Source organism: Actinia tenebrosa, unplaced genomic scaffold (assembly GCF_029948245.1).
Source record: "Actinia tenebrosa isolate PJP-AT-01 unplaced genomic scaffold, QUT_ActTen_1.0 PGA_scaffold17__23_contigs__length_9995812, whole genome shotgun sequence".
In the NCBI taxonomy this organism is placed as follows: Eukaryota; Metazoa; Cnidaria; class Anthozoa; order Actiniaria; family Actiniidae; genus Actinia; species Actinia tenebrosa.
The window spans coordinates 9,033,466-9,059,951 of record NW_028292577.1 but is presented as its reverse complement, the minus strand read 5'-3'; the positions used below and the strand labels follow the sequence as shown (position 1 = coordinate 9,059,951).

The window sequence follows — 26,486 nt, the reverse complement described above, 5'->3', positions numbered from 1 at the left end:
TATTATATAATTATCAAAGAAAGTATGTTTTGGCTTTTTCAGGCAATTCTTTCCGTGTATTTTTGAATAGCCATCGCAATGGTGTTATTTTCACACGTGAAGATATCAATTTTTCGAAATAGAGAAAAATAGATATTTCATAGGTAATTATATAATAAATCCAGATAATAAAGTTTAAATAGGTTTTTCTAAAATATTTGAGATAGCTGATTGGCTAGCTACCGTGTTTATATTATGTCATAAACGTTATACAAGATGTTTTATTCCGGCGTTGATTTCGAGCTAAGGTCAAAACAATTATCCAAAATAGGGATCCGATTTAATCGGTTAAGGTGGTGGTGGGTATCGGTAAATATTCCTTCGGCTCCCCCCCCCCCCCCCCCCCCCCCCCCCCCTCCCCTCCCCCTTTACCCCGTTGTAACTTAACCGTAATTTCCGCACTGGAATACGTTGTTTAGCTTACATTCAAACAGACAGTACATTCAATAGGCCATTTGCAACAAACATTCACATGCTGATAAATCTCTTTGCTAACGAATCAATTCAGCTCAATTTCAACTGCTTCGTATCTTCGAAAGTCATCTTATAAGAGAAAAAAAGGGATTTTGATAAAGGATTTTGATATAACATTAGCAATCCAGAAAAAGTTTTTTAAATAAAGGAATTCCTTCAAATGGCCTATTCTGCGATTTCAGCAAGTTTGAGATCAAAATCATGATTTCCGTTTTCAGGTGGAGGATACCGGGTCACCCTGCCTCATCCCTCTCATTTTTGGCAATTGTTTTGACCTTGTCTCTTAGAGTTTGCCAAGGATGCCTTCATCATGATTCTCTTCTTCGTGTCCTCTGTCTTCAGGGTGTGGAATATGTGGTGCGTGCACAGCTGATACAATGCTTTCCAACATCAACCTCTGCTGTTTTAGTTCTTCTAGTACAATAAACATCCTGAGAAAAGAGGACCGAATAAGGTTACGATAAACTATACATGCGTAGCACACGTGCCTGCGTCGATTGTTGTATAACATACGCTATGGTTTCAAGGGTGCGTGCGCATACAGGGCGGGCCAAAGAACCGAAAAATGTATAGATTAATTGTCGCAAAAAAGAAACGATGATTTAAGAATGTTGAATTACGGCGATTCTGAGAAAGATTTATGATATATTTGTCTGAAGAGCTTGCACAATTTTTGTATTTTGCGTCTGGGAACGAAAAGTACACTAAGAATCAAAATCGATTTTTTTTTTTTTTTTTTTTTTTTGTCATTCGGTTAGTTTTCATTGACGCGATGCATTAACCATCATGGCCCTTCGTTTCATCACGAAGGAAAAAATAATGCAGGCTTAAAGGAACTTAAGGTAAGCAAAAGTATCTAAGAAGAAACGTGTCTCTTACCTATCACTGTGCAAGTTCAGACTTTCTTGTATCTCATTGATTTCATCACGTGTTACTTCATTATTGGTGTCAGCTTTGCGCCCGTTTCGTATTTCTACGAGATCTCTGATGCTACTGATCCACCCAAAACAAGTCTGAAAAATGAAGAATATTAAAATCAATTGTCCATCATGTTATTATGGTAGCAACCTCACTAGGCACACTCTGATTGGTTTAAAGTTGTGCTACTTCCGAATTGCGCAAGCGCAAAGTCGTAAATGACAGTGAATTGTGCTGTCCATCATATTATTATGGTAGCTACCTCACTACGCGCAATCTGATTGGTTTTAAAATGTGCTTCATCATAGAGAGGAATGCGGTATGGACAGCCGATTATCTACGCGCGCACAGATATTACAACGGAGGTTTCATTTCAAGCAAAGAAGTACGTGGCCCTACATACATACATAAACTTCTATTATTATCGTGTCGGTCTTGCGCGTATCACAAGTAATACACTAATCGGGGACACTTTCCTAACCTCTTTGGTACTCCCTCTTGTGATACACCTATTTCAGAGACCAAGTAACACGCTGCAAAATGTAATATGTTCACAGTCGAACAACACAGCTTCCTTTTTAAAATTTCCTAATCTCTTTGGAACTCCCTTTGTGATACACCTATTTCAGAGACCAACACGCTGCAAAATGTAATATGTTCACAGTCGAACAACGCAGTTTCCTTTTAGATTGGAATATGAGGCATAACCTTCTAGTTAGAAATGTGATTTTTCGTATTTTATAAAAGCACAAAGCTACTTATAGTTTCAGATCTTCGACCCACAGCGTTTTTTTGAAGTAGGTTATACTACGAGCATGGAGAAGTAAGCAATAAGAAGTACACGCCTTCGAAACTGAAATCTGGAATCGACGACCGTTCTCTGCTTCTCCTTAAATTTCCCGACCCCTTCCGAACTCCCTTTGTTATGCACTACCGAAAGTAGCTAAAAAAAGTGCTCTTAATGAGATACCTGAACAACTTTGTTGAATCCTCTTCTGTTTGGAAAGATGACAAGCTTGGATTTGTGGAAGCGTCTGCGCAAAACCAGAGGAATCTTTTCCTCGAAATCAAAAACAGCTTCAATCTGAAATTAAAAACATGATATTAATAAATATTAGTAAATATGTATTATTTATAATGCACAAATTTCTTTCTTGCAGCCTCGCTGAGAAATGTTATATTGTTTTGAAAACGTCCTTTGCCACCTGAAAAGTTATCTTCATGGCTTATATTGATGGAGGTGCTATGGATTTAGCCATGGATGGATTTTTTGCGCCATGTATAGAAATTCTATCTACCCTTTTTTCCAAATGGACAGATACATTCTTTATGTATTCTTAATACACTGCCAAAGAAGGTACTCTCTCAGCAACCTTGATAGTTTATTACATTTGCTGGTTATGGCAGCCATTACCTCTGTTGCCATCATTTTGAGCTCAGCGTGGTTCTGCACTGAATCGATGTCCCCCACTGCAAGACCTATCTGTAAAATGAATGCAAAAAGTCAGTCAGTTAGTCAGTCAGTCGAGTCAGTGAGTGAGTGAGTGAATGAGTGAGTCAATCAGTCAATCAGTCAGTCAGTGAGTCAGTCAATCAGTCAGTCAGTCAGTCAGTCAGTCAGTCAGTCAGTCAGTCAGTCAGTCAGTCAGTCAGTCAGTCAGTCAGTCAGTCAGTCAGTCAGTCAGTCAGTCAAAAATAGTTAAAACGTAAACTGCTTACCAGTAAGTTCATGAGAGCTATGGGCATCAAGAGGCAAAAGAGTATGAACACAAACATAGCGAGGTTTTCTTCAGTGCCTTTGAGTAAGCGGCCTTCATCCACAAAATATCGGGAATACTCGATCTCACCGATTGTCATGGCAAACACCTTGGTCAGTGACTCTCTAAAGTCGGTAAAGGGAGCCTAGAACAACGCAAATCAAATGAAAAAATCATCTTCAAGGTACATTCTCTATATTTGGGCTAATGTTTTCATATTCCATACCACGTGTCACTCCTAGAGTATTATTTTTATGTTTAACAGATGCGAAGACACATGAATATGGATGCAACTCAAGCATAGAATTTTGTTCGCAAGAGAATGACATGTCGTCTGAAATTGGAAAACATTGCACCCAAGGTAAAGAGATATATTCTCATGTGCAATCATTAAACAAAGCAATAATACTCTAAGGAATGACATATAGTGTGGTCTGAAATGGGACAACAATAAACCCAAGGTAAAGAGGTCTACAAGTAGTACCTCTATTTTTGTAATACAGGAAGCCCAAAGCAATTGCAAATGCAGTTTTCTTTAGTTGCTTCGCCCCAAAATACAGGAGAAAGGTTGGCGTCAAACCATGGTGGTGAGGGGTGGAGGGGTGGGGTCGAAGGGTCATGGGTGTTTACCCCTCAATAGTAATAATCATGACCCTTAACGATATTGATGACCCAAGCAACCAATACAAAGTATAGCTCTCTTACTCTGTCAGCCATGACCAGCATCAGCACCATGGCAAATCCACCCATCAATGGGAAAAAGACGGCAAAAACCTGTTGAAAAAAGTAAATAAAGAATTAATTCAAAGTAAGGAAACTGATCAACCCGAAGGCTTGGAACACAAGATATGCTAACTTCGATGCATATTCTACTGCCGACAGCGTCCATATTCTTTCCTCAAAAAAAGGTGATAACAACAAACTTCAGACGACTGCAAAGTTGCCAGTTTTCGAACGAGATATTCTAACTAAGAAAATGCGACGGATATTTTTTAAACTACTGCTGCCAAAAACTCTTTGATACTTGACTTGTTTTTTTCACCATTTCGCTGTACAGTATAGTAATTTTACAGGCAGGCAAGATTACGGTGTGCTGTGCTTTAAGCATTTGTTCATTGAATGGACCTTATTCTTCGTGTTGCAATGTTTTCTCATTACAGACCACGTGTCATTCCAAGAGTATCATTTCTTTGTTTAACGGTTGCACACGAAAAGACACATGAATATAAATACAACTCAAACAAAGAATCTTATCCTCGAGGAATTGACGCATAGTCTGTAATTGGAAAATATTGCACCAAGACGAATAAGGTCTGTTTGGTCTGACTTTCTTCTTCTTTAATATATCTTTAATCCAGCTTACCTTTAAGAGTGACTTTAAAACTTCGAAGAGCATCGTTACATAGATACCAGAATAGAACAGGCTTGGGGAAAAAAAAGAAAGAAACGAAACGATAATGAAATGATAAGGCGACAGTCCCAAACTAAGAGTAGAAGAGAGCAAAAATCATCATCTTCGTAATAAAAGTCATCATATCATCAACAACATTTATCAACTACAACATTATCAACATTATCATCATCACCATCATTTTCTTCATCACTACCATTATCTTCATCATCATCATCATCATGACCTTCAACACCATTATCATGATCATCATGATCTTCAATACCATCACCTTCATCACATCACCATCATCATCATGACCTTCGATACCATCACCTTCATCACATCACCACCATCATCACCATCATCATCATGACCTTCGATACCATCATCTTCATCACATCACCACCACCACCATCATCATCATGATCATCATGATCTTCAATACCATCACCTTCATCACATCACAATCACCATCAACAACACCATCATCGTAATCATCCTTATCACCACCACCATCATCGTCATCATCACCACCACCACCACCACCACCACCACCACCAACATTATCGTCACATTGTCACACTTCACATTATAACTACTTTTGACACGCTCTTTCCAGCTATGGAAATTATCCTTCTGTCCTGTGAGTATTGGAATTACACGATAAAAGTTCATTGTACTTTGAGAGATGATACCAAAGGACAAACGAGGTATAGGGAAAGGTTTCTTCATCTTACCACTGTATAAACTGCAGCATGGTAAGATAGGACAGCATGACCCCAATAGCACCCGCGTTCCAGCTGATACATGGGTCTAGGTATTGGTCCCCATTCATGGGATAAACGGCGATGAGTGAGGAAACAAATGTTGAGACTTGGAGCATGTTGGTTAACTCAAAGTATTTACAACGCTGGAAAAAAATAATACAAAAGACCAATTAATTTTGTCAGACCATTTTAGCAATTCTGCAGCTTCCGCAGCGAGTTTTGGGTTTCAATGAACAAATTCTTTATGAGTTAACGAAGTTAAAACATTTCCATCGCAGTATAATCCTTGTGCAAGCATTACCCATATCTTTGCAGGTAATCCAGTGTTCCTGCACGCGATAAAGAGACCCCAGCACCTTGGCATTCAAATCGCGGCCAAATAAAAAATCTAAATCTAAACCAATTACAGTTTGGATATTGATAGCTGAGTTAAATAGTTTAGAAAGCAAGGGTAGATGTAATGCGCAAGTACTCGCTCTTCACCACTGTAGCCTGGGTTCCATTCCCAGATGTGACGTAGCATCCGGGTTGGTTTTATTGGTTGAATCTCTTCCTTGTTTAGACTTCGAGGACCTTCTCTTCAACCAAGAAAACCCACCCTTTTTGATGGGAACCGTTATTCGGGTTTAGAAATGGTTCGTATTATGGCTGCTACCACTACAAGCCTGCGACTAGAGTGCTGCGTACTTTCAAAATTAACGCTATAAGAAAAGATTATGAGTTCCTCAAATATAATTCTAATTATTTATTTCTTATACATAGTATGTGCGCTCTGATTGGTCGATAACTGTACTTTATGAGAGAACAGAGCACGGTTGCTGACGCTATCCGTGCCAAAAACCTCATGTGGCGCGCGCGTATGGCGTGAGCAACCGTGCTTTGTTCACTAATAAAGCACAGTTCTCAACCAATTAGAGTGCGCGTACTATGTAAATGAAATACATAATTAGAATTCCATTATAAAGTCAGAGGTGTATAAAGCTATGACTTACCTCGGTGTAAAGCTGATAGCATTCGTACAACAGATTAGCAATAGAGAACACAGCAATGCAAATTTCATACGACTGGATACATTGGATCCAAGTACCCTGAAAAGAAATAATAAGCAGGGCTTAAAATAACGGCTGGTAAGTTATAACTGTTAGCTCAGTTATACCTCATTTCTGGCTCAACATTACTGGTCAAAATGACCTGCAAGGCATCGATTCGACCGGATGAGTTCTAATTCTGGGCGAACATTGTCCGATTTCCGGTCATTATTTAAGCCCTGATAAATACATCGGTTATCACCAAAGTTCTTTTGGTATGTATATGGACACCAGGGAAAAACGTTTGCGCATGCGTGCACTTCAGCACGTTTTCTAAGAATTTTAAAGAGTTTGAGTGAGAAAATCAATGTTTGTTTTCTCCAAGTATACAAAAAAGTTCGAGAGTATACTTTTGTCAGACCAAGATACTGTATTAACATTAGTCTTAAGTTTCAAGCATGGACACTAAGCTTTGGCATTTTGTGAAGTCCAATTTATCAGGCATGTTTGAAAGTCAAATTTACTTATGTTTTGACTAATTTGCATACGGATTCAGAGCATGCGCAGACGTTTTTCACTCGTGTCATGTTTATGTCTTTCTACAGATAGTAATGAAATAACTGTTATAAATCACGCGTTATGATTGGTTGGGAGCGCGTTAGTTATGAGAGCACAAGGCACGCGGGCGCACTTTCTATCTCTCTTTTTAATAATAAACGTACGTTGTTATCAATGGTTTCGTTTTTTCCACTTTTTCGACGAGCAGATTCATACACATGCATGACATACATGTAATGCGAGAATATTCCAACAAAGATGGCGTAAACAAGTGCACCAAGGTAGAAGAAGTTTACTCCGACTTTTCTCCTAAAACAATATTAAAATAAGTATATTATCAATAATTAACAGATCAAAAACAGTTTTCCGTGTTTGATACTCTGATCAAAACACGCGGGATGTTTGCAGAACACTCGAGAAGCTGGAAACCTGTTTTATAAGATAACAAACGCGCGAAAAGATCGAAAAAAAGCAAAGTCTAAGTAAATTCTCCCTACGTGCCGTCTTATTCAAACTGACCAATGAGCGCGCGCGATAGATTAAAAATGACGATAGCGTGTTTTGATACTCTCATCGAACATGGTTTTCGACCAATCATAGCGCGCGTAGTATCCCAATTATTTTATATAACATAATCAATAATCCTGCATCTAGCTAGCCGCATCCTGCCAGCAAGTCATCCGTGCATCCATGCATATTACTAGTGCCCAACTTCTTCCAGATAAACTACCTCTTTCAAGCAAGGGAGCACATTAAAATTTTGTTTGTGTAAGGAAAGTCATTGTTCTTGGTTGATCTATCTAGCGCGCGCAATCCATCTTGTGACAGGCGTTCCTCGTAGTGTTTTGATTTCGGCCGATCCGAATGGCTTACGATCGTGTAAGGAAGGGAATGACGAGTGTAATAGGATAATCCCTTTTTACACGTCGCTCCGCTCCTCGCAAGATATTCTTCGGTTTTCGGAGTAAATTCGCTAGCCCGACTAAAGCAACGCCTGCTATATCTTAGAATACGTGCGATAAAATCGAAGATAAACCAACACAATCAAAATTTTAACGTGCTCCCTTCTTTCAAGCAACTACTTTTTTCAAAGACTTTAGCAAGATAACGCACCATTTAGTCCCCATCAGCGCTTTCGTCACAGGATGACGTAGAAGTTCTTCTCTGCCATTATCCAACATCACCTGTATTCACAATAACACTCGCAGTGATAAATGCAGAAGATCTCTCTTATCATATCAAGTATTACTCTATATGTTAGTGTCGAAGTTGGAGTAGAGAAAGCTCACTCCATATATGGTATGATCAATTCCATATTTGGATTGTGCGGAAAAGCGGCAAACAAAAAGGCCGTCGTTTTATAACGAATTCGACATGAAAGTTTTTGAAGAAGAATAAATATAAATATAAATATAAGATATATTATAAATATAAGATATGATATCAGACATACGATATATTATTGCCCAGTTTATGACCAGTCTCCTTAAAAGAAGTTTGTATCATTCTTATTTACTATCAATTATTTAGAAGTCACTTGTATCTGTGCTATATTTTAGTTACCTTGGGACCAAAGTATCTTTTGCCTTCCTTGTCTCTCTCTCGATCAGGGTGTGGACAAAGAAACTGAAAATCATATTCTACCTGAAATAAGAAATGACAAAAACAACAACAATAATAACAACAGTAAACAATATATATATATATAAATATGAGGAAAGAAAATTGTGCATTTATCAACTAGTGTTGATTGCTTTTGATTTGAGGTCGAGGAAAAGACTGAGTTGATTTGGCATTACAGTGCATTCTGGTACTGTTTTAGCAGGGGCGGCGGAAGCTAAAAATCTTTGGGGGGGCACTGAAGAGTATACTTAACGCTATGTGATAATGACAATGTTTTGTTTGATTGCAGACGCATGCGCCGTAAAACAATGACTAAAAACCAATATTTTTTTGGGGGGGCAGGCCCCCCAAAAAACATTTGGTGGGGGGGGTACATGCCCCCCCCCGGCCCCCCCGGTTCCGCCGCCCCTGCTTAGCGACATATTTCCAAGATCGCGTTTATTTTCGTTCCCTAAAACAGTCCCACAATGCACTGTTATGCAAACTCGATCCAGTGTTTTCCTCGGCCTCGGAATATTTATTTAGAAATTCAAATTTTAAATTGTGCTGTCTTTCAGAAATCCTTGAAGAGAATAAGGCGAGACCTACCGAGTAGTTAATGTCAGTATCCACGCACATGGACTCTGTCAAACACTTGTCTAATACAGCCTATAGTATTACAAAAAATAAGATTATTAATAATCTATTGATATTTACATCACGTCCAGTTCACTGAGGGATGTTTTGTTTATGGTATGCTATATTGTTTCTCAATCCATTTATTTATTTATTCATCCTTCCATGCATCCATGCATCCACGCATCCATCCATGCATCCATCCATGCATCCATCCATGCACCCATCCATCCATCCATCCTTCCATCTATCCATCCATCTATCCATCCATCCATCCACCCATCTATTCATCCATCCATCTATCCATCCACCCATCCATCCATCCATCCATCCATCCCTCCCTCCCTCCCTCCCTCCCTCCCTCCCTCCGTCCGTCCGTCCGTCCGTCCGTCTATCCATCCATCTATCTATCCATCCATTTATCTATACATATCTATTTTGGCGGTTCTGATGGCACACATTACAAATATCTTACAGGTGTTTTGGAAAAAAACTATAAACATATCAATCATGATTCAGAGTATGCCAAGCAAGGCGAAAAGTGGACCCAAGACGTTTACTTATCTTCAGGACTCCATGTCAACCATACTGAAGGTCCAACTAAAGATCTCTTACCTTGGCTAAACACGGAAACTTTTCAATTATTTCCTTCATTGGGGTCACTTTATTTAGCTTAGTGTTCAACAAGACATCTTGCCACCTTTCACAATAAAAACATAAAACTAGCGCCAAGAAACTCATAATGCGCTCAGTCATAGATTTATCCCCGGCATACCATTAAAAAAGATACTACGCAGCGCGCTCTTTCCGTTTATTTCTTTGATCACTGAAAACGAAAGGGAAAGAGCTCGCGCGCGAAAGTTGGTGACGCACGGGAGTAGGGTAAGGCAAAATTTAAACTGCATCCGGTTACTAAAAATAGCCCAACCGGGAATTTACATGGTGCGCGCGATAATAAGAAGTTTCCCTCTCTTATTTATGCTCTCTCGTCTTAACCGATCTGGGGCTTGAGCAACGCCACCCACAAACAACATTAGTTAACAATTATTATTTACTTCAAAATCAGAGAAGAGACGAAATTCAGCATAAAAACATTTTAGTATTACTTCTGCTTTTGCAAACTTTGGAAAATAGCTCAAAATCATTGCTCGAGCAGTGATTATCGTCTCAGAATCACTGGTCGCTCTACCAATCACAGCGCGATAAACTCTATATTAACCAAACATTGTCACCTGGTTAGCTTACATGGGTGGTTGTCAGAAGTACTTACCTGTCGTGTTTGATGATCTCATTACATATATTCAGCTGATTATTTTGCAGGGCTGTATCTAACGCGCTATAACCATGGACACACACTGAGGTTAAGTCAGCACCAAACTGGAGTAAAGTCTTAAACACATCAACATTGCCTTCTAGAGCAGCGAGGATGATGGGGGTTTTCTGTACAAGAAAAGAACGTCATTAGTCACAAAGATTTTAGACGTTTACATTTTTACGAGAGTGTTGTGCCTACAGGGATGTACGCGCACGCCAAGCGCTAACATTTAGCGATTAGTCCTCGAGCTTGAATAAACTATGAGGCGAGACGAAACATTTCCAGACCCCAACCTAATAGCATTCATGCTTTTTGGGTACCCCCTTCAATCGTTTAAAAAATCCCAATCCTCCTTTTGACCTTTCAAGTCCCTCCATTTTCTCCACCCCCCCCCCCCCATTTTCTTCACCCCCCCCCCCCGACTTTAATAATGACTGGTCCCTTATGTACCCTGTGTTTATCCACTGCATTGATATCTGCACCAAACTCCAACAGCACTTTTGTTGAAAGAGGACACTTTGATTTGACAGCATGGAATAGAGGTGTTAACCGAAGATCATCCCTGGAAAAACAAAAACCATTTACTGTAAGTAAATGCGCTGATCGAGACAAAAACCATGAGAAGGAAATCAGTCATCAATCACAAGAAATTGTCTGGTACCTTTACATACTCTGATTGACGGCAGTGTATTGCTTACTATCAATCACTAGACTTTTTGGAGTTGACTGGGGGGCAAACAAGCGGTTAACTGGGGGGCAAACAAGCGGTTAACTGGGGGGCAACTAGCGGATGCTAAGTCAAAACACATCAAAATAAGTCCTCAAACTATAGTATTTGACTATTTTCACGACATCAAACCAGAAAACAAGAGATCAAAACAACCTCCAGGATTCTACAAGCCATCAAAAAAGAGCTATTACCGGAAGTGACGTCTATTGATAGCAACCTATTAATTGCCCGATTTCCTGTCACGACTGTTTTCTCTTTCAGCACATAGCAGTATTTCAAGTTGGTTTTTATTCATGTACCTTATACGGCACGGCACAGACAAGGTTCGAGGAATAAATTAAGCCAATTGCAGTGAGCGACAGCATACTCAAAGTACTTGCACATTACTGCCATACGAATTTCTTTGGCCTAGAGTCCAATCAATCACCAGTTTTGTTACCAGATAAAGAAAAGTTATGCATGAAATCTTTTGAAGTTCTACCAACCTGTAATCTATTTCTGCTCCTTTCTGTAGTAAAAATCTACACGCTTCGGAACGGCCATTGGAAGCCGCGAGGTGAAAAGGGGTCTGGGAACGATTGTCTGGATGGTTGACAGTACATGGTGATGCTTCTAAAAGCGCGCGAATGCTGACAACAATACCACTCCTACAAAAATAAAGAGTAAATAAATGATGAAATTATTGTTTTTGTCACACATCCAAACTTGGAACCAGACTACAATGTCATGATAACTTCAGTATAAAGTCCCGTTTACACAAGTGATTTTTGCGGCGATTTTTGCTGCAATTGTTTTGCGATTGTGTCCATAATGGTAAAGAATTTACTTGTAAAGTTTATTTCAGGACACCAAGATTTTCCTAGGCAAATGTCTCTTTTGAAGGATAAGACAAAAGATTTCTTATTTCCAAAAATGGCCACAAAAATCGCCGCAAAAATCGCCAGTGTAAACGGGGCTTAAGAAAGGTTCCTACAAATGTTTTTTTTTGGTTATAGATAAGTGTACTTCAGTTCGAGAAAAAATATCAACACCACTTGATACTTACATAGCAGCATAATGAAGAGGTATCTGCTCGTTGTTATCACAAGCAGAAAAGTCTGCACCAGCTGCATGCAACAGACTGACTATCTGTTTAAAGGAAATGATTTGCAGTTCATAAGTTAGTACGTCGTTCTAGTAACATGATGCACTTTCGACGATTATCTTTATTCATTTGTCTCACGATTGTGGCATAATCTTTTCCATTATATAATGCACTTTGTTAATACTTTACCGCTGAGATTGTAGTGGGTGGGAGGGGTAGTGTAAGAAAGGGTCAAGTGAGGAAAGGAGGAGCGACAATGGTGTGCAGTGCTTCTTACCTGTGCTGCATGCTTGCATCGTACGGCAACGTAATGTAATGGCGTCTTGCCGTAAGAATCTTTGCTGTTTACCAAGCTCTTAGCTCCATTCTATAGAAATCACATTAAACACAGTTGAATAGCTTTTTACAGTATGAAAGTAATAGCATAACGTGGTATTTTGCAGCCAATTAACTAACCCACCCACCCAGCAAGCAAGCAAGCAAGCAGGCAAGCAGGCAAGCAGGCAAGCAGGCAAGCAGGCAAGCAGGCAAGCAGGCAAGCAGGCAAGCAGGCAAGCAGGCAAGCAGGCAAGCAGGCAAGCAGGCAAGCAGGCAAGCAGGCAAGCAGGCAAACAGGCAAGCAAGCAAGCAATGAACATGGCAACTAAAAAGTTAGGAATCCGTACCTGAAGAAGAATCTGAACTGTTTCTGGATCAGCACAAGCAGATGCTATGTGAAGACAATTCCTCCACTGGTTATCCACCAGGTCAATCAAGGCACCTCGAGAGAGAAGAAATCTAAAACAAATGAATACGATCCCCATCACATAAGAGAACCATTGTAATATTAAGCATAAGTGTTGTTAATTAATTTTGGCCACCAATACCCTTGATAATTAGATAAAGAAAGTAAGAAAGTTGAGAAACAAAAATTGAAGTGCGCCATTTTTTAAATCCATTTTATTTAGGAATTTTAAAATAAGTTGTCCGTATAATCTATAGCTTACTCAATGGCCTTGTGTTGTCCACGTTCAACAGCACACATCAATGGAGAAGGACTTCCACTGCCAGGAGGAGAATTAAGCTGGGCTCCCTGGAGGCAGAACATGATTTAGTCTTCAGTAGTTAGTGGGCACTAATTTGTCGCATAGGAACTAGACAATGCTTTTGGGTCGACTGTCAATACGTAGCTAAAGTAAGATATTGACAGAAAACAAAGCAATATAGAGAGAAAATACTGAAAATTAAAACGGAGTTAAGAGCTCTTGATAGTATACCACTTTCGGAAGAAATACTCCGGCAGTTTCGAGTTCTTTTGCTCAGGTTTAGTTCCTCGACTTTGTGCAGAATATTCATATGTTGCTTATTCGTTACTTAACCGTTGGTATTAATGTTTTGACACTGATACGTAGTTTGACAACATCCTTTCTCGAGATAAAATGTTGCTTACCTCATCTAAAAGGTACTCCATAATATCAGTATGCCCTTCCAAAGAAGACCTGTAAAATAGTACAAGAAAAAATTTAAGCTTTTAGTTGAAGTCATCTCCATCATTGATGTGAAGGGTAATCGGTTGAGCAAAGAAATGACTGAAGTGAAATATAAAAAACAAGCTCGAAAGGGAGCAAGAGCGTTTGAACTGCTGTCAAACCTGCAAGAAGATGCGCATCATCATCTTTTCTTTCCCAATAAATATTCTTAATTCTAAATCCGCTGGTAAGAGCTTAAACATAACATGAGCGCTGCTTAGGAGTCATCCTTGAGAAAAATTATTGAGCCTTCTATTGAAAAAGCACGCAAAATTTAGTAAAATTTTTAGCGATGCAGATTTTTAAGAGAAAAAAATTATAGCTTTAACATTATTACATAACATGGTCGCTGTTTAGGTTTTTCTAGGTCAACCTTGAGAAGAGCCGAACGTTCTAGTGAAAATCCACGCAAAATTCAGTAAAACTTTTAAGGAATGCAGCTCTTTAAAAGAAAAAAAAACAACATATGCAACAAAAATGGCCACCATGATATGACAGATGAGACCACATTAATCAGTCTCACCAAACACCTTCAACTTGGTGACAAAGACGCCAGTCACATGAATTATATTAAAAACCAAAATATATGAATAGATTTACCTTAATATAGGTGTCATCCCATCACCGTCTTCAATATGAATGTCTGAATGCTTGTTGGCCATTAACATCTTGAGGATACATAGATTACCAGATACAGCAGCAAGGTGCAAGGGAGTTTGTAGAGACGCCTGTTAAAGTGAGTCATCGTCAGATTTACTGGACTCATTCACTAGTGTCATTGTAAGATGCTCCAGAGTCATTGTCATATTCAATAGATGTTGGTTTACCAAAGCTAAAGATCTAGTTATAAGATTCAAGGATGCGTACCTGCCAGCAACAGGGTGATGCACCATAGTCAATACATAGTTTAGTTGCCTAACGAAACAAAATAAAATACATAAATAAACAAGCACGATATATTGAAGAAAAATTGGAAGGCTTGTTTTGATTTGACTTACAGGGCAGTGTCCAAATTTAACGGCCAGGTGCAGGCATGTGTTGCCATAGTGATCTGGGATGTCTAGCAGTGACGTGGTATTCATCTTACAGCTTCGTGCTGAGAAAAGATGCCAAGGTTAACTTTGCATTCTACTTCACTGCTAACAGAGTCTCCCTCGTTGGCAATTTGTGGCAGGGAAAATGAAAGATTTTCTCTGCCAAGAATCACCAATGAGGAAGACACTGATAGCAAGGAAGCCTTCTACATACTGAGCACTGAGAAGCCATTATAAACGACGTATATATGAGGACATTGCCCATAACGAAAATATACTTAGGAGACTGGGATCATAATGAGGGCAGCAACTTAGATCAGTTATTACTTTTAGTGTTCTGTTCTATCTAGCATTATTTGATAATGATGGTTACGTATGAAGTGTAATAACATTGTATCATGGCTATCTTATGGCTTTGACGTTGAGCCAATCAAAATGCATTAAAAACAAACCATCCAATCGCATCGTTCTACAAAGGAAGGCACTGGATTTAATCAGTGGAATTCGTATGACAATGACAAGCCACGACACATCCTACGGCATTGACAATGTTTAACCTACCAGGGTGTTAAGCTACTTTTCAACCAATGAGAATGCTCGTACACAATGTTTGCACGGTCACGACGACATGGCAAGTGCATGCCGTGATTTTTCCAGTCATGAGTGGAAATTTCCTTGATGTTCCCTAAAAATGCGGATCTAGTAATAATACCTGTATCAAGTAGGGTTTTCAAAACTTTTGTGTTCCCTTCTCTTGCTGCAATGTGAAAAGCAGTGAATCCGTCGTTATCTTGTGCTTCGATGTCAATACCGTGGAAAAGCTGTGGGGCAAAAAATTAAAATGTTTGAAATTGCCGACGAGTTCACCGGCAATTTATTGTCTTCTTTATGAGAAGCGCGCAAATAAAGGCACGGACACACGGTGCAGCATTGCGCGGATAGTTTTCTACTTCAGCAACGTTGCGTGCAGCAACTTGCGTAGTGTCATAGCTCGCAACATCAATTGCATGCAACATTGCGCGCAATGTTGCACCGTGTGTCCGTAGCTTAAAGCTGGTCACTGAGGACGAGTTGGATGAGATATCTGATGCACCCATTCCAGCAACGTAGTTTTTCATGGGTGAACGTAATGTCCATGGTCCTTCGATCATCGTAGCGGTAAAGTGCCAAATATACTGACAATATTATAGATTATTTCACTTGGCTTTGTTGGATTATTGAGAGGCAATGCAATCGGCCAAAAAAAAATTAGTCATTATCATATGCCCACGTATTTCGTATGCTACAGCGCTGTCTAGTCCATGCCTGGGGAAGCGCGCTCGATTCTCGATTGAACTGCATATGTGAGTGAGTATGTTTTATTTTTCTCCCTTACCACGGTGTTTTTTCTCTGGATTTATCTGTTTTTCGTCACAACGGAACTCAAACTAAGAGAACTGAAATAAGGTGTCATTCTTGTAAATGGTCCTAGAATCAGATACGTTTGGAAGTCAAAGTGGCTTACCAGTAACTCAGCAGACAAATGATCTCCAACCTGAGCCGCCATGTGCAAAGCAGTAGTTTTATCGACGTCAACAACATTCACATCCATCTTGCCTTCTGTCAAGAGAAGCTGTGAACACAACAAAACACAAAGTAAAAGTTACAAGACATGGAAAAGTTAAATCGTTGCTTGAAGAGGAACGAGAAAACGCTTCGTCTCTCTAAAGAGGAGACCGTAGCAATATGAATAATTTTTGTACACGGCTCTGGGCACTACAGGGCCCCGACAGAAATTGGTGAGATAACTGTTGTGGTGTCCCTGCCTTCACAGGAAAAAAGGATAAATGATGCAAATGTACCAATAAAAGAAAAGACACACAGGTGCAGGGCAAAAATCAAACCAAGAAAACTTATTTAATATTTATAAATATATACATGAGAAAAATCTACTGCAATGGATTACTTTACGATAAGACAGCGGCCATCTTTGCAGGGGGCAAAGCAAAATAAAGATAACGGAAAATATAGAGAGTTTCGTGTGTTTGTCTTTCTTTTATGGGTAAATGAGATCAATGTGCCGTCTTGATTCATCTTTTGTATTTTCTTGTGGTGAGCTGTTAATATCAATCGACGTCATTACTTCAAACAAAGCTTTATTTGCCCCCTGGACGCCCAATAATGCCTTGCGATCCAAGATGGCCGCCGTATCGTCGAAGTAGTCCATTCGAAGTTTGGATTCCACCCGTTTTGTTTGTTTTTTTTTTTTTTCAGTACAAGATTTTGTTGTATTTGAGAAATAGCAGACGTATTCGATGGTAAACTGTTAAATGAGATTTTAGATTACTGTTATTCACCGACTCACCTCAACAATTTTGTGATGGGTCCTCCTAGTAGTATGATGCAGACCTGTTTGTCCATAACAGTCCTTAACGTTAACATTGGCTCCATTCTGTATCAGCACACGACAAGCCTCGATGGCATTGAACTTGGCTGCGCATACCAGAGGCGTTATTTTCTGTATCTTTTCGGACCCTTTCACTTCCACATCTAATATGTGAATATAACAATACAGACTTTACCATTAAGATAAAATTACTTACTTAAAGAATTGACGTTAATACTCCAATTCCGAGTTCTCTGTTGCTCAGATTTAGCCTCTATTTTGTGCAGAATATTCATGTGTTCCAGTCAAGGTCCGTGGAATTCCAAAGTATTTGTATTGTTGAATTTGTGCATTCGTTACTTTACCGTTGGTTGGTAGTCGTGAATATTGTCATTGACACTGAAATAAGGCTAACCCTGAGTTAACGAGTCTGTGATCAAGGATCATTTGAAAATGGTTATTGGTCGGTCTCTTTGATATGACCCATATTTGTAAGATTTCTCGCGAGCTCATTAGTTAATAGCTATGTTTGATAAGAAGACAGACGTCCCATAAAATAGCGTATCCTCACGCAACTCTCGTGCTGGAGGTTCAACGACTATAAGACTATGAGGGACTAGTAATGAAGAAAGTTACCACTGACCTGCGTTCGCTTTCAATAGCATTTTAACGATCTCCACGTGGTTTGAACGAGCAGCGTAGTGTAGAGGAGCCATGCCATCATCGTCTAGGTCGTTGATTGTTTTTAAACGATTTCCACTCAGAAGCTTCTCGACGACGTCTTTTCGCCCATCTCGACATGCCTGTAAAATAACATGGATCGATATGGATATGGTGTTTATTGATGGTGTAAAGATGTTGTCAGGAAAAGGGATAATAAAAAGTATTTGCAATTTACCTTCAGATACGCGATCGATTACGGTATGTGCAATTCAGTTAATGATTGCCACCGCTAATCAATCACTAGGGCCCTGTTGTACGAACGACGGATAGTGCTATCCGACGGATAAATCTCATCCAATAGTTAATTTTATATTATTATATTAATAGTTAATTTTATTGGATAACACCATCGACTTATCCACTGGATAAGTATTTATCTATAGGATAGCGCTATCCACCCTTCGTACAACCGGGCCAATGAATGCTATTTCAAGAAATAGTTGGTAAAGGTCAGTTGTAGCACGATGCAAGCTACATGTTGTTTAACCAGGTTGAAATATATTACATTCATAGGCGTTAGTAAATTAACCACAGAATTTGAAGAAAACATGCCAGTCAAACGTGCAGACAAAGTTTAATAAGATTTCCGCATGTTGTCGTGGTCTTTCGCTGATTGCATTCACATCACCCATAGTGCATTTCAGGATTGGTATGCAACATGTAACAAAAACCATCACCAACCTTGTTTGAAATAGCTGTATTACCCCGAAAGACAGCACTATTTGAAATTTGAGTTTCTAAATAACCATTCCAAGGTTGAGGAAAAAACTGGATCAATTTGGCATTGCAATGCATTTTGGGGCTGTCTTAGGAGACAGCCGCCATCTTGGAAATAGCCGCCATCTTGGAAACATGTCTTCTAAACTCGACCCAGTTTTTTCCTTAACCTCTGAACGGCTACCTTAGCTTCATTTAGTACCAATACTCCAGTTTCGAATTTTCCCAGTTGCTTATAGGGTTAGCTTAGATTTTGCGTAAAACATTACTTTATTGCACCAAAAGTCCGTGGGATTTTAAAGTTTTTTTTTTTTGTCGTTGAATTGCCGTTGAAGTTGTGCATTCCTGACTTTGCTCCATTGGTAGTTGTGAATAAATATTCTGACATTGAAATAAGGTATAGAGTGAAGGCATTTAACCCATGAAATAAAAAATACTAGTCAAAGCGTAATAGTCAAACTAGACACAAAAGAAAACAATGGAATTAGGGTCTACTAAAGTGTGTTAGTCTCAATATCTATTTCACGGGTTTAGTGACTTCACTCTAAATGAGTCTGTAATCAAATAAGATTTTTGCGGTATTCGATAAATCCGAAAAAGGTAAATTTTAGCATATTCTACTTTTTGCTCATAAACTGCTGACTCATTGGAGCTTTCCCATCACTTCTCAAGTAATGCCTACGGCGATTTTTTGGCTTGAGCTCGACTCTATTTTTATATGCCAAAGAGGCAAAAATTTAAGAACAGTGATGACGTCATTGAGGATCCACCCGGATTTCATTCCAATAAAACATGGTAAGCAATAAAGGTTCGATAATAGTTGGTGAAATTCAAATCATTCCCAAGAAAAGACGCCGACGTTGCTGCCTTTTGGTTGACATTATTGCAAATTTTAATGAATTTTTTTTGTGTTACATTCAACCAAGACGAAAGCTAATTGAAATCAGAAATAGAATCCATTCATGAGATCAGGGAGTATAAATATCCTAAACACCGACAGAAGTGATTATTTATACAGTTTGCTAGCAGTCATCATAGATATTTACGATGTGAATTTATGAAATGTAAATAAAAGATGACTAGTTTATACGATAGTTCATACAGAACGGAACCGCTGGCAATAAAATTAGATTGCTTGTAAGACAATAATAAATATTTAGACAGAAACTATGAGAAGCCTTTCCTGTTTGAATGGGCGACTGGATGAGATTGTTTGTAGTATACTGTCTCGTATCAATGAAATTCATAGCGTGGGGGACGAAAAAATGAATAAGACCCCGTCCACACGTATTTTGAAATTTTTGAAAATAGATTTGTTTATTCCTTTTTTGAAAAAATTCTCGTTCACATATAGCGTTCTCGAATCGTTATCGCCTGTGCACACGTACCCCTTTTCAAAAAGGTGCGTTAAATTTCAAGGCCAATACGGAAAAAAATATTGTCTTAAAAATATCCGGATACGACGGGGCCTAAGTCAACATGAAGTGAAATATCATGAGGTCTGCTCCAAAAAAGGGGCTAAAGACGCTATAACAAGATTTAGTATTTAGATGTCTTTTCTAGCGAAGATGAGCTTAGTTTATAGGGGACTTTCTATTTCTCAATCATACGTCGCTTTTGACTCCTGATTTCTGGACGGTTATGAGCTAGTGACTCAGCATTTTTCTTTAATTACTCTCAAAGATAAATTAAGAATATTACGATCAATACGAAGAGTAATTATCAATAGAACGCGAGGAATTAATTCAAAATAATTTGATGACTCAACCAATTACGTAAATCCTTAAAGCAAAATATGAAGGAGCACTTGAAAGAATTCTCGAATCCTCCCTGCCTGTCGAAACATCAAAACACAAAACGTGATCAAAACAAGTCTTAAGCAGAGTCCTTATAAATACTTGAAATAATGCTGGTATAACGAAGAAGTTGAACTTGACCAATATCTTAAAAACAGGAAATGTAATTGTAAGACGCATGGGATCTCTGGTCTGTCGAGCCACACGTTTTATTGAATCTCGTGTTAGACGTTTATACGAGTTGAGTATCAGATCTAACTACACAAACTAGAGCAGAGTCAGGGTTGACCAGAAAAAAATTTGAAATGTCCAGAATAATTTTTAATACCCCCTCTTAAAGTCATAAAAAAAAATGCGATCCCCCCTAAGCAAGGCTTGTAGCTTCTTCCAAAAATTGTGCATCCCCCCCCCCCCCCCCGTTTTCCTACCAAACTTTTCACTACATTATGAACGCAGCCTTGGTGGTTTGAATGTTTAGGTTTAAAGAGGTATGTAGAACAGGAAACTACAAGTAGATTTCCAAGTCAAAATAGTCTCGGTTTACTAAACTAAACATGCTAGACTTGCAGAATCATATACAAAAAGCATATTTATGTAAACAAATCATTCCTAACATTCTGTTGCATAACATAATGTTGGGACCCCTGTAGAATCCTGATTTGATATTTAGAACTGAAATTACCTCGGAGTGGAGGGAGGTCCGCTTTGCACAAACGACAACCTAAGGGCTAAAACCGAGCCTAGCTTCAATGATTTGGTTTTTTTTTCTATGATTCAATTGCTTGGGGACGGAAATTGACCCTGAGGGTAGTAAAATAACTGGGTAGTTGAAATTAGATGGTTGGAACTTTCGTGGCTCGGGCGTAAAATGGTGGACATCTCTTCCATTTTGTTCTTAAAAAATATTGTAAGGAGGTACTGAAAGAAGGTCTAGGTTTTCCCCCAAGGCATGGTAAGACCTCTAGTAAAGGTTCATGATGAGGTTCATATTAGCCGCTGCAAAGTTGTAAAACTGCGTTGCATTATTGGGCTGTCTGGGGAAAGATCCATCAGTCTGTTGACATTTTATGAATCCATTAACTGGAGGGGGTGCCATATTACGAATAAGGCGTCCCTAAAACTGCCTTATGATGCAACGCGTTGTGTGCATCAAGGAGTAGAAGACCATCGCGCGTGTTAATGTACTGCAACAGTTATCGAATAAAATCTTAAAACACAAAGATGTAGATAATGATAAAATGTAATTAAAAGTGTTTTTTGTACACTAACAAATTATACTGCTTCGAGAGGACTTTATCGCGCGAAATATCTTTGAACTGAGTCGTTCATTATAATTCAAGTTTTTTTCAATGGCTCGACATGAAAGTAATCTCCAGCCGTTTAACTCTGATGAAGCCTTTATTGTCAAGCTTTGCCTTGAAGTCCTTTTTCCTTTAAGAAATCAAGCCCCAAGGTTTATAAAACAAGTGTCAAGTGTCTGATATCCGTTTCCGCGTTTTGGGCTAATTGGCGAAGCTGATGAATTATGGTCGTTTAGAATAATTGATAACTATCAGCCTATATGTCAAGCTTTGCCTTGAAGTCTTTTTTTCTTCAAGAAATCAAGCCACAAGGATTATAAAAGAAGTGTCAGTTTTGTCTGATATCCGTTTCCGCGTTTAGGTAAATTGAGTGGAAAAAAGCGAGGCTTGATTACTACTGAAAAGAAAGATGCCTATCAGGTTATATGCAAGGGGTTAGTTCATTAGTTAGTCTGTACAGGAAGTTCAAAAACTTATCCGTGGATGTTATCGTAAAAAAGTAGTATTGTGAAGAACAATTCCGTCGAGTGCTTCAAAGTGTCGTGTGATACCATGGTAACGGCTGATCTGCTTGATCCTGTTCATGATGATCTTGGATTTCTCAAAAAAAATGTAAATCATTGAAACTGATATAAATCATTACTATTTTCCACTTTGGTCATATTCTTACTTTGTTTACTTTATGGTGACAGAAAAAAACAGTTGTCACTGTATGTAGACAACTTCTAAATTATAAAATTTTTGAAATCTTTTTAATGTTGTGGTGGTAGTAGCAGTTTAGTCAATTCTTTGATGTACGAAGCTGCTGTAGTTGCTTTTTGTTTTGTTGTGCCATGTTGTCGTTGTTTTTGTTGTCGTTGCTTAAGCTGGAGTCGTAAGTGATGTTTTTATTTCTTGATCATTCTTTTGCTTCTGTTCCAGTTGTTTATATTGTATGTTTTTTCCCTGTTGTAATATGCCTTTCCATGGCTCGCTTTAGTGAAGACCAAACAATGATTTCAAGTGAGGGTAGACTTGACGTGTTCATACATTTTAACTGTATTTTATCAAGTCCAAACTTGAAGCCATTATTTCGTGATCACTCAAGGGAGTGTGTAACTATCATTATCAGTGCTGTAATTATCATTGTCAGTCCAGTTTGAATTTCCCCATTTCCTTAAGTTGATATCTGTCATAAGAAGTACGGCAACTACGGCACTGTAATCCAAATTGAAGGAAACTTCACTGATAGTTTGAACGAATAATCTACAAAGTTGACGTTAATTGATGAACAAATTGCAGAGACAGCAAACACTTCCAAAACTTCAGTTCAGGCGCAAGCTAAATTCACTTACTGTACTTAGCTTTCCCAATGTCGCATACATACATCTGCTTATAACATATGTATTTCTATCTTTTGTTTGACATATTTGCCTTTTTAAAAACCCCAGAAGGCGACAAAAACCCCAGGTCGACCAATAAAGCCCCAGGTATTTTTGAAATAAATCTTGAAAAAGGCGACAAGGCTAAAGTGCATGGTGCATGGGGGGATGACAGAACCGCAATATTTTTTCAAAACTACAGACTAATGAACAACGGAGACCACCTCTCACAGTCCAACGACTTAATTAATGATTAATTAATGTTTAAATTGATCACGGAGATCTAGATTTTGTAAGAGTCCTTGAATCAAGGACAGGAATAAGCTGAAGTGCCTGAAGCAGCTTGCATTAATGAGAAATATTTATCATGTCAACCATATCTAGATGTTTCTTATTTATTCCTAATTCTATATTTTATTACACTTTGCTTGAAAAGGACGAATAAAAATGATTTTCTATTGTTTTATAATACTATAGAATCCAACTGTGAAAGTTTGTAGAACGATGAAAATTTTACATATCCGTTCAATCATTTTGACAGGCGACTCATTTGAGAAAGTAATAAAATAAAGTTGAAATTTAATTAATGCAGTGCTTACTCGTTTGGAAGCTATATGCCCTAAAATATGAGATTATTATAAAGCTGACTGAATGTGTTTCAGTTGTATGTGAAATGGTAGAAAATATTCAAACCGTAAAATCTGTTATGCTTCATGATTATTTCTCTTTATTTCAGCGAGTCATTTTCGCTGGGTCGAGTCAAAACTTAGAATTCATGGCGTAGTGAAACGAAGATGCGTGGAAGAAATCTTTAGGCGTTTCCAGAAGAAAAAAAAAGGAAAAAAAAAGCTGGCATTTTATGGTTTTTTTTTTGGTTTTCGTTTTGTCTTCTCCAACATGAACAAAATCTTTGCCTTATTTTTTCAGTATTTTTAAAAATTCCCAAAGAATTCCTTAACATTCTGAGTTCGATATATTGGCCTTGAAAAAAAGTAAGATTTATGGCTATGGGACTTTTTTAATAGCAGCATTAAAAAAACTTTTTTTCGAAAAGAGTCATACATATATTATATCATAATTCCATGCATACATTCGACGAATATCTTCCACAGATTAAATCAAATCATTCAATGTTTCATCTTAGCGTAACATCAAGCAGTTTTTTCTAAGCAGTAATTAAATTACATATTCGTGGAAAGATTTTTTTCTATATGCTTGGACGCTATGTTCTTCGGCAAACGTGTCCCCGGCACAGATTTATTCAAATCATTTAATGCTTTCATCGTTACAAGATCTATTTGAAGCAGTTTTCTAAGCAGTAATTAACCTACATTATCCTGCCGAAAGAAAATTTTTACATGCTTGAACCGCGTTTTGTTGCTTTGCGCCTCTAACTAACTGAAGTCCTCAATGATTAATGGTCAAGAAATAGAAAAATAATTGGGAAAAAAGGAGAGTCAGAAAAAAGAACGAAGAAACAAGAACAAAGAGAAAAACAGAAAGAAAGAGAGGGAGGGAGAGGGAGAGAGAAAGAGAAAAGAAAGATAAAGAAAGAGCACGAGAAGAAAAAAAGAAAGCTCTGCGCGAGTTAGATATAAAGAGTCAGAGGCAATTCGAAAATGACACACACAAAGAGAACAACGACTTACTTGACCGAGTCGTACTCGTCGACACAAATTTTTCTCCACAGACTCAGCTATACTTTTCTGCTCTTTTGTCGAACTATCGCAAATCCAATTTCCCTTTCGACCCTGTTTGATTTTTAATAGCGGCATCTTCATGCTGCCTGAAGGAGAGTAGTTTTCTTTCTCGTCATTACTTTTTTCAAACAAATTCAAATCTGACAAGACGAACGCCTCATTTTCCAACAACGACATTTCTTCTGACGTCAGTTCATTAACACAAGTTCTTTAGCGATGCACTTTCAATTTTTACTAGATTAATTTTCCAAGAAACGAGACGCCGCGCACAGAGCAGCTCTAGTTCGAGTTTGCAACGAATAGTTTCATTTCTCGTTATGTAGTGATTTTATAATTACAAATAAATTAATCTTGATGACTATTTCTAAACAATACCAGGTGTCAAGGTTTTAAAATAGAAAAAATGCGCAGATTCTGATTATTGTGATCATGAGATATTGACGTTGACTGTTGACAAGCACATGCGATTGGCTGACAAGACTTCCCAAGAGTCTGTGTGAGAAGATTCTTTTGACTGATAACTGCAAGGTCATCACTTCATAACTGATGGTTGTACGAGTCCATAAGCTTTTAGCACAGGGATCCCAAGCGATGTATTTGGTAGTTTCTAAACAGGGGAACCATTGCGCAGCTGATTTTGTTTCTTTCAGCCCGAATGAATTAGCCAATCAGCAAACATTTTCATTTGCTCGAAGCTCTGGCACTTTTCTTCTCGAATAGTGGACGTCAATCAAGGCGTTTTTCATGACATTAGAGAGTTTTAGATTGACGTTCACGGCAAACGTGTAACGTCAGTTAATGGCAGTGAAAAATTCTTTTAAATAACTGAAAAGGAATCGCAAAAAAATCCTAGTAGAAAAACAAAAGAATATTTGTTTGTGAAATGAAAGTTTGCAAGAGGTTAAGTAAAATACAGGAAAACGATGAAAACGTGGTCACGTTTGCCGTTTGCGGGAAGGAAAAAAAGTCAATCTAAAACTCTCTATTCTATGGCACGTGCCCTTATAGCTTTGTGTTTTCCGACAATGTTATTGAAACGCCTTGTGATTGACGTCCACCAAAACCTTCGTCGCGACAGAAACAATCGCTAGAGGGCGCGTTGGCTGTAAAACTCTACCCAAAAGCGACAGTCAGGCCATTGACTGAGTTTAGTAACATACCGGCTTAGAATACCATATCTATTCAGTTCCTTAAAAATTTAGAAGGTACCTGACTTTGATTGCCATTTTACTGTTGCTCAATCAGTTCGGTCGCTAACCAGCTATTGACCTTCACTGGCAATAAAACATTAATTGTAATGCAACATACTTTTCATATTTAAAAAGTTTTGCATCCTGTATTCAGTCAACAGTAAAATGACAATCAAACTCGGGTATCTTATCGTTATTTGTTTTATACTAAAACCTTTTGTCCCAGATGAAAAGGAAGCAGATTTTGTTGTGGTTTCTTTGGGGGAAAATACTATTCTTCTATTGACTTTGGTCTTACACATATTTGCCCAAAAATGTGTCCCGTTCCATCCATATTTGGCAAGCTTACCTTGATTTGAAAGTGAACATAGATTCTTCTTTGGAGATTTCCCCGTCATTTCAAGCTTTTAAAATGTCGAAAATAGCAGTCAAAACTTGGAGATATCATAGGGATGTAAAACTTGAAGTTGTCCACCATCTTGGATTTAGC

The 26,486-nt window shown here is 38.4% G+C and overlaps 1 protein-coding gene across 2 annotated transcripts; it reads right to left on the bottom strand.

The window, feature by feature from the left end:
• Positions 1-411: 411 nt before the first annotated feature.
• On the bottom strand, positions 412-26,465 carry LOC116298918 (transient receptor potential cation channel subfamily A member 1). Of its 2 annotated transcripts, none has more exons than XM_031707498.2 (30): positions 26,346-26,465; positions 17,852-18,011; positions 17,188-17,372; positions 16,348-16,455; positions 15,556-15,664; positions 14,808-14,905; positions 14,677-14,724; positions 14,410-14,537; positions 13,731-13,779; positions 13,288-13,373; positions 12,967-13,078; positions 12,579-12,668; positions 12,263-12,345; positions 11,703-11,864; positions 10,938-11,049; positions 10,443-10,612; positions 9,788-9,872; positions 9,146-9,205; positions 8,498-8,578; positions 8,048-8,118; positions 7,099-7,243; positions 6,341-6,436; positions 5,319-5,491; positions 4,552-4,612; positions 3,894-3,962; positions 3,151-3,333; positions 2,846-2,914; positions 2,402-2,515; positions 1,393-1,526; positions 412-944 (listed from the first exon to the last, which is right to left on the bottom strand). In XM_031707498.2, exons 2-30 carry the CDS (start codon positions 17,922-17,924, stop codon positions 797-799), a joined length of 3,102 nt encoding a protein of 1,033 aa, XP_031563358.1. In that variant the 5' UTR covers positions 17,925-18,011; positions 26,346-26,465; the 3' UTR covers positions 412-796. The 2 variants fall into 2 exon arrangements, with proteins under 2 accessions (XP_031563358.1, XP_031563357.1); XM_031707497.2 differs by lacking the exon at positions 26,346-26,465 and adding an exon at positions 24,756-25,082.
• Between the last annotated feature and the right edge of the window lie 21 nt (positions 26,466-26,486).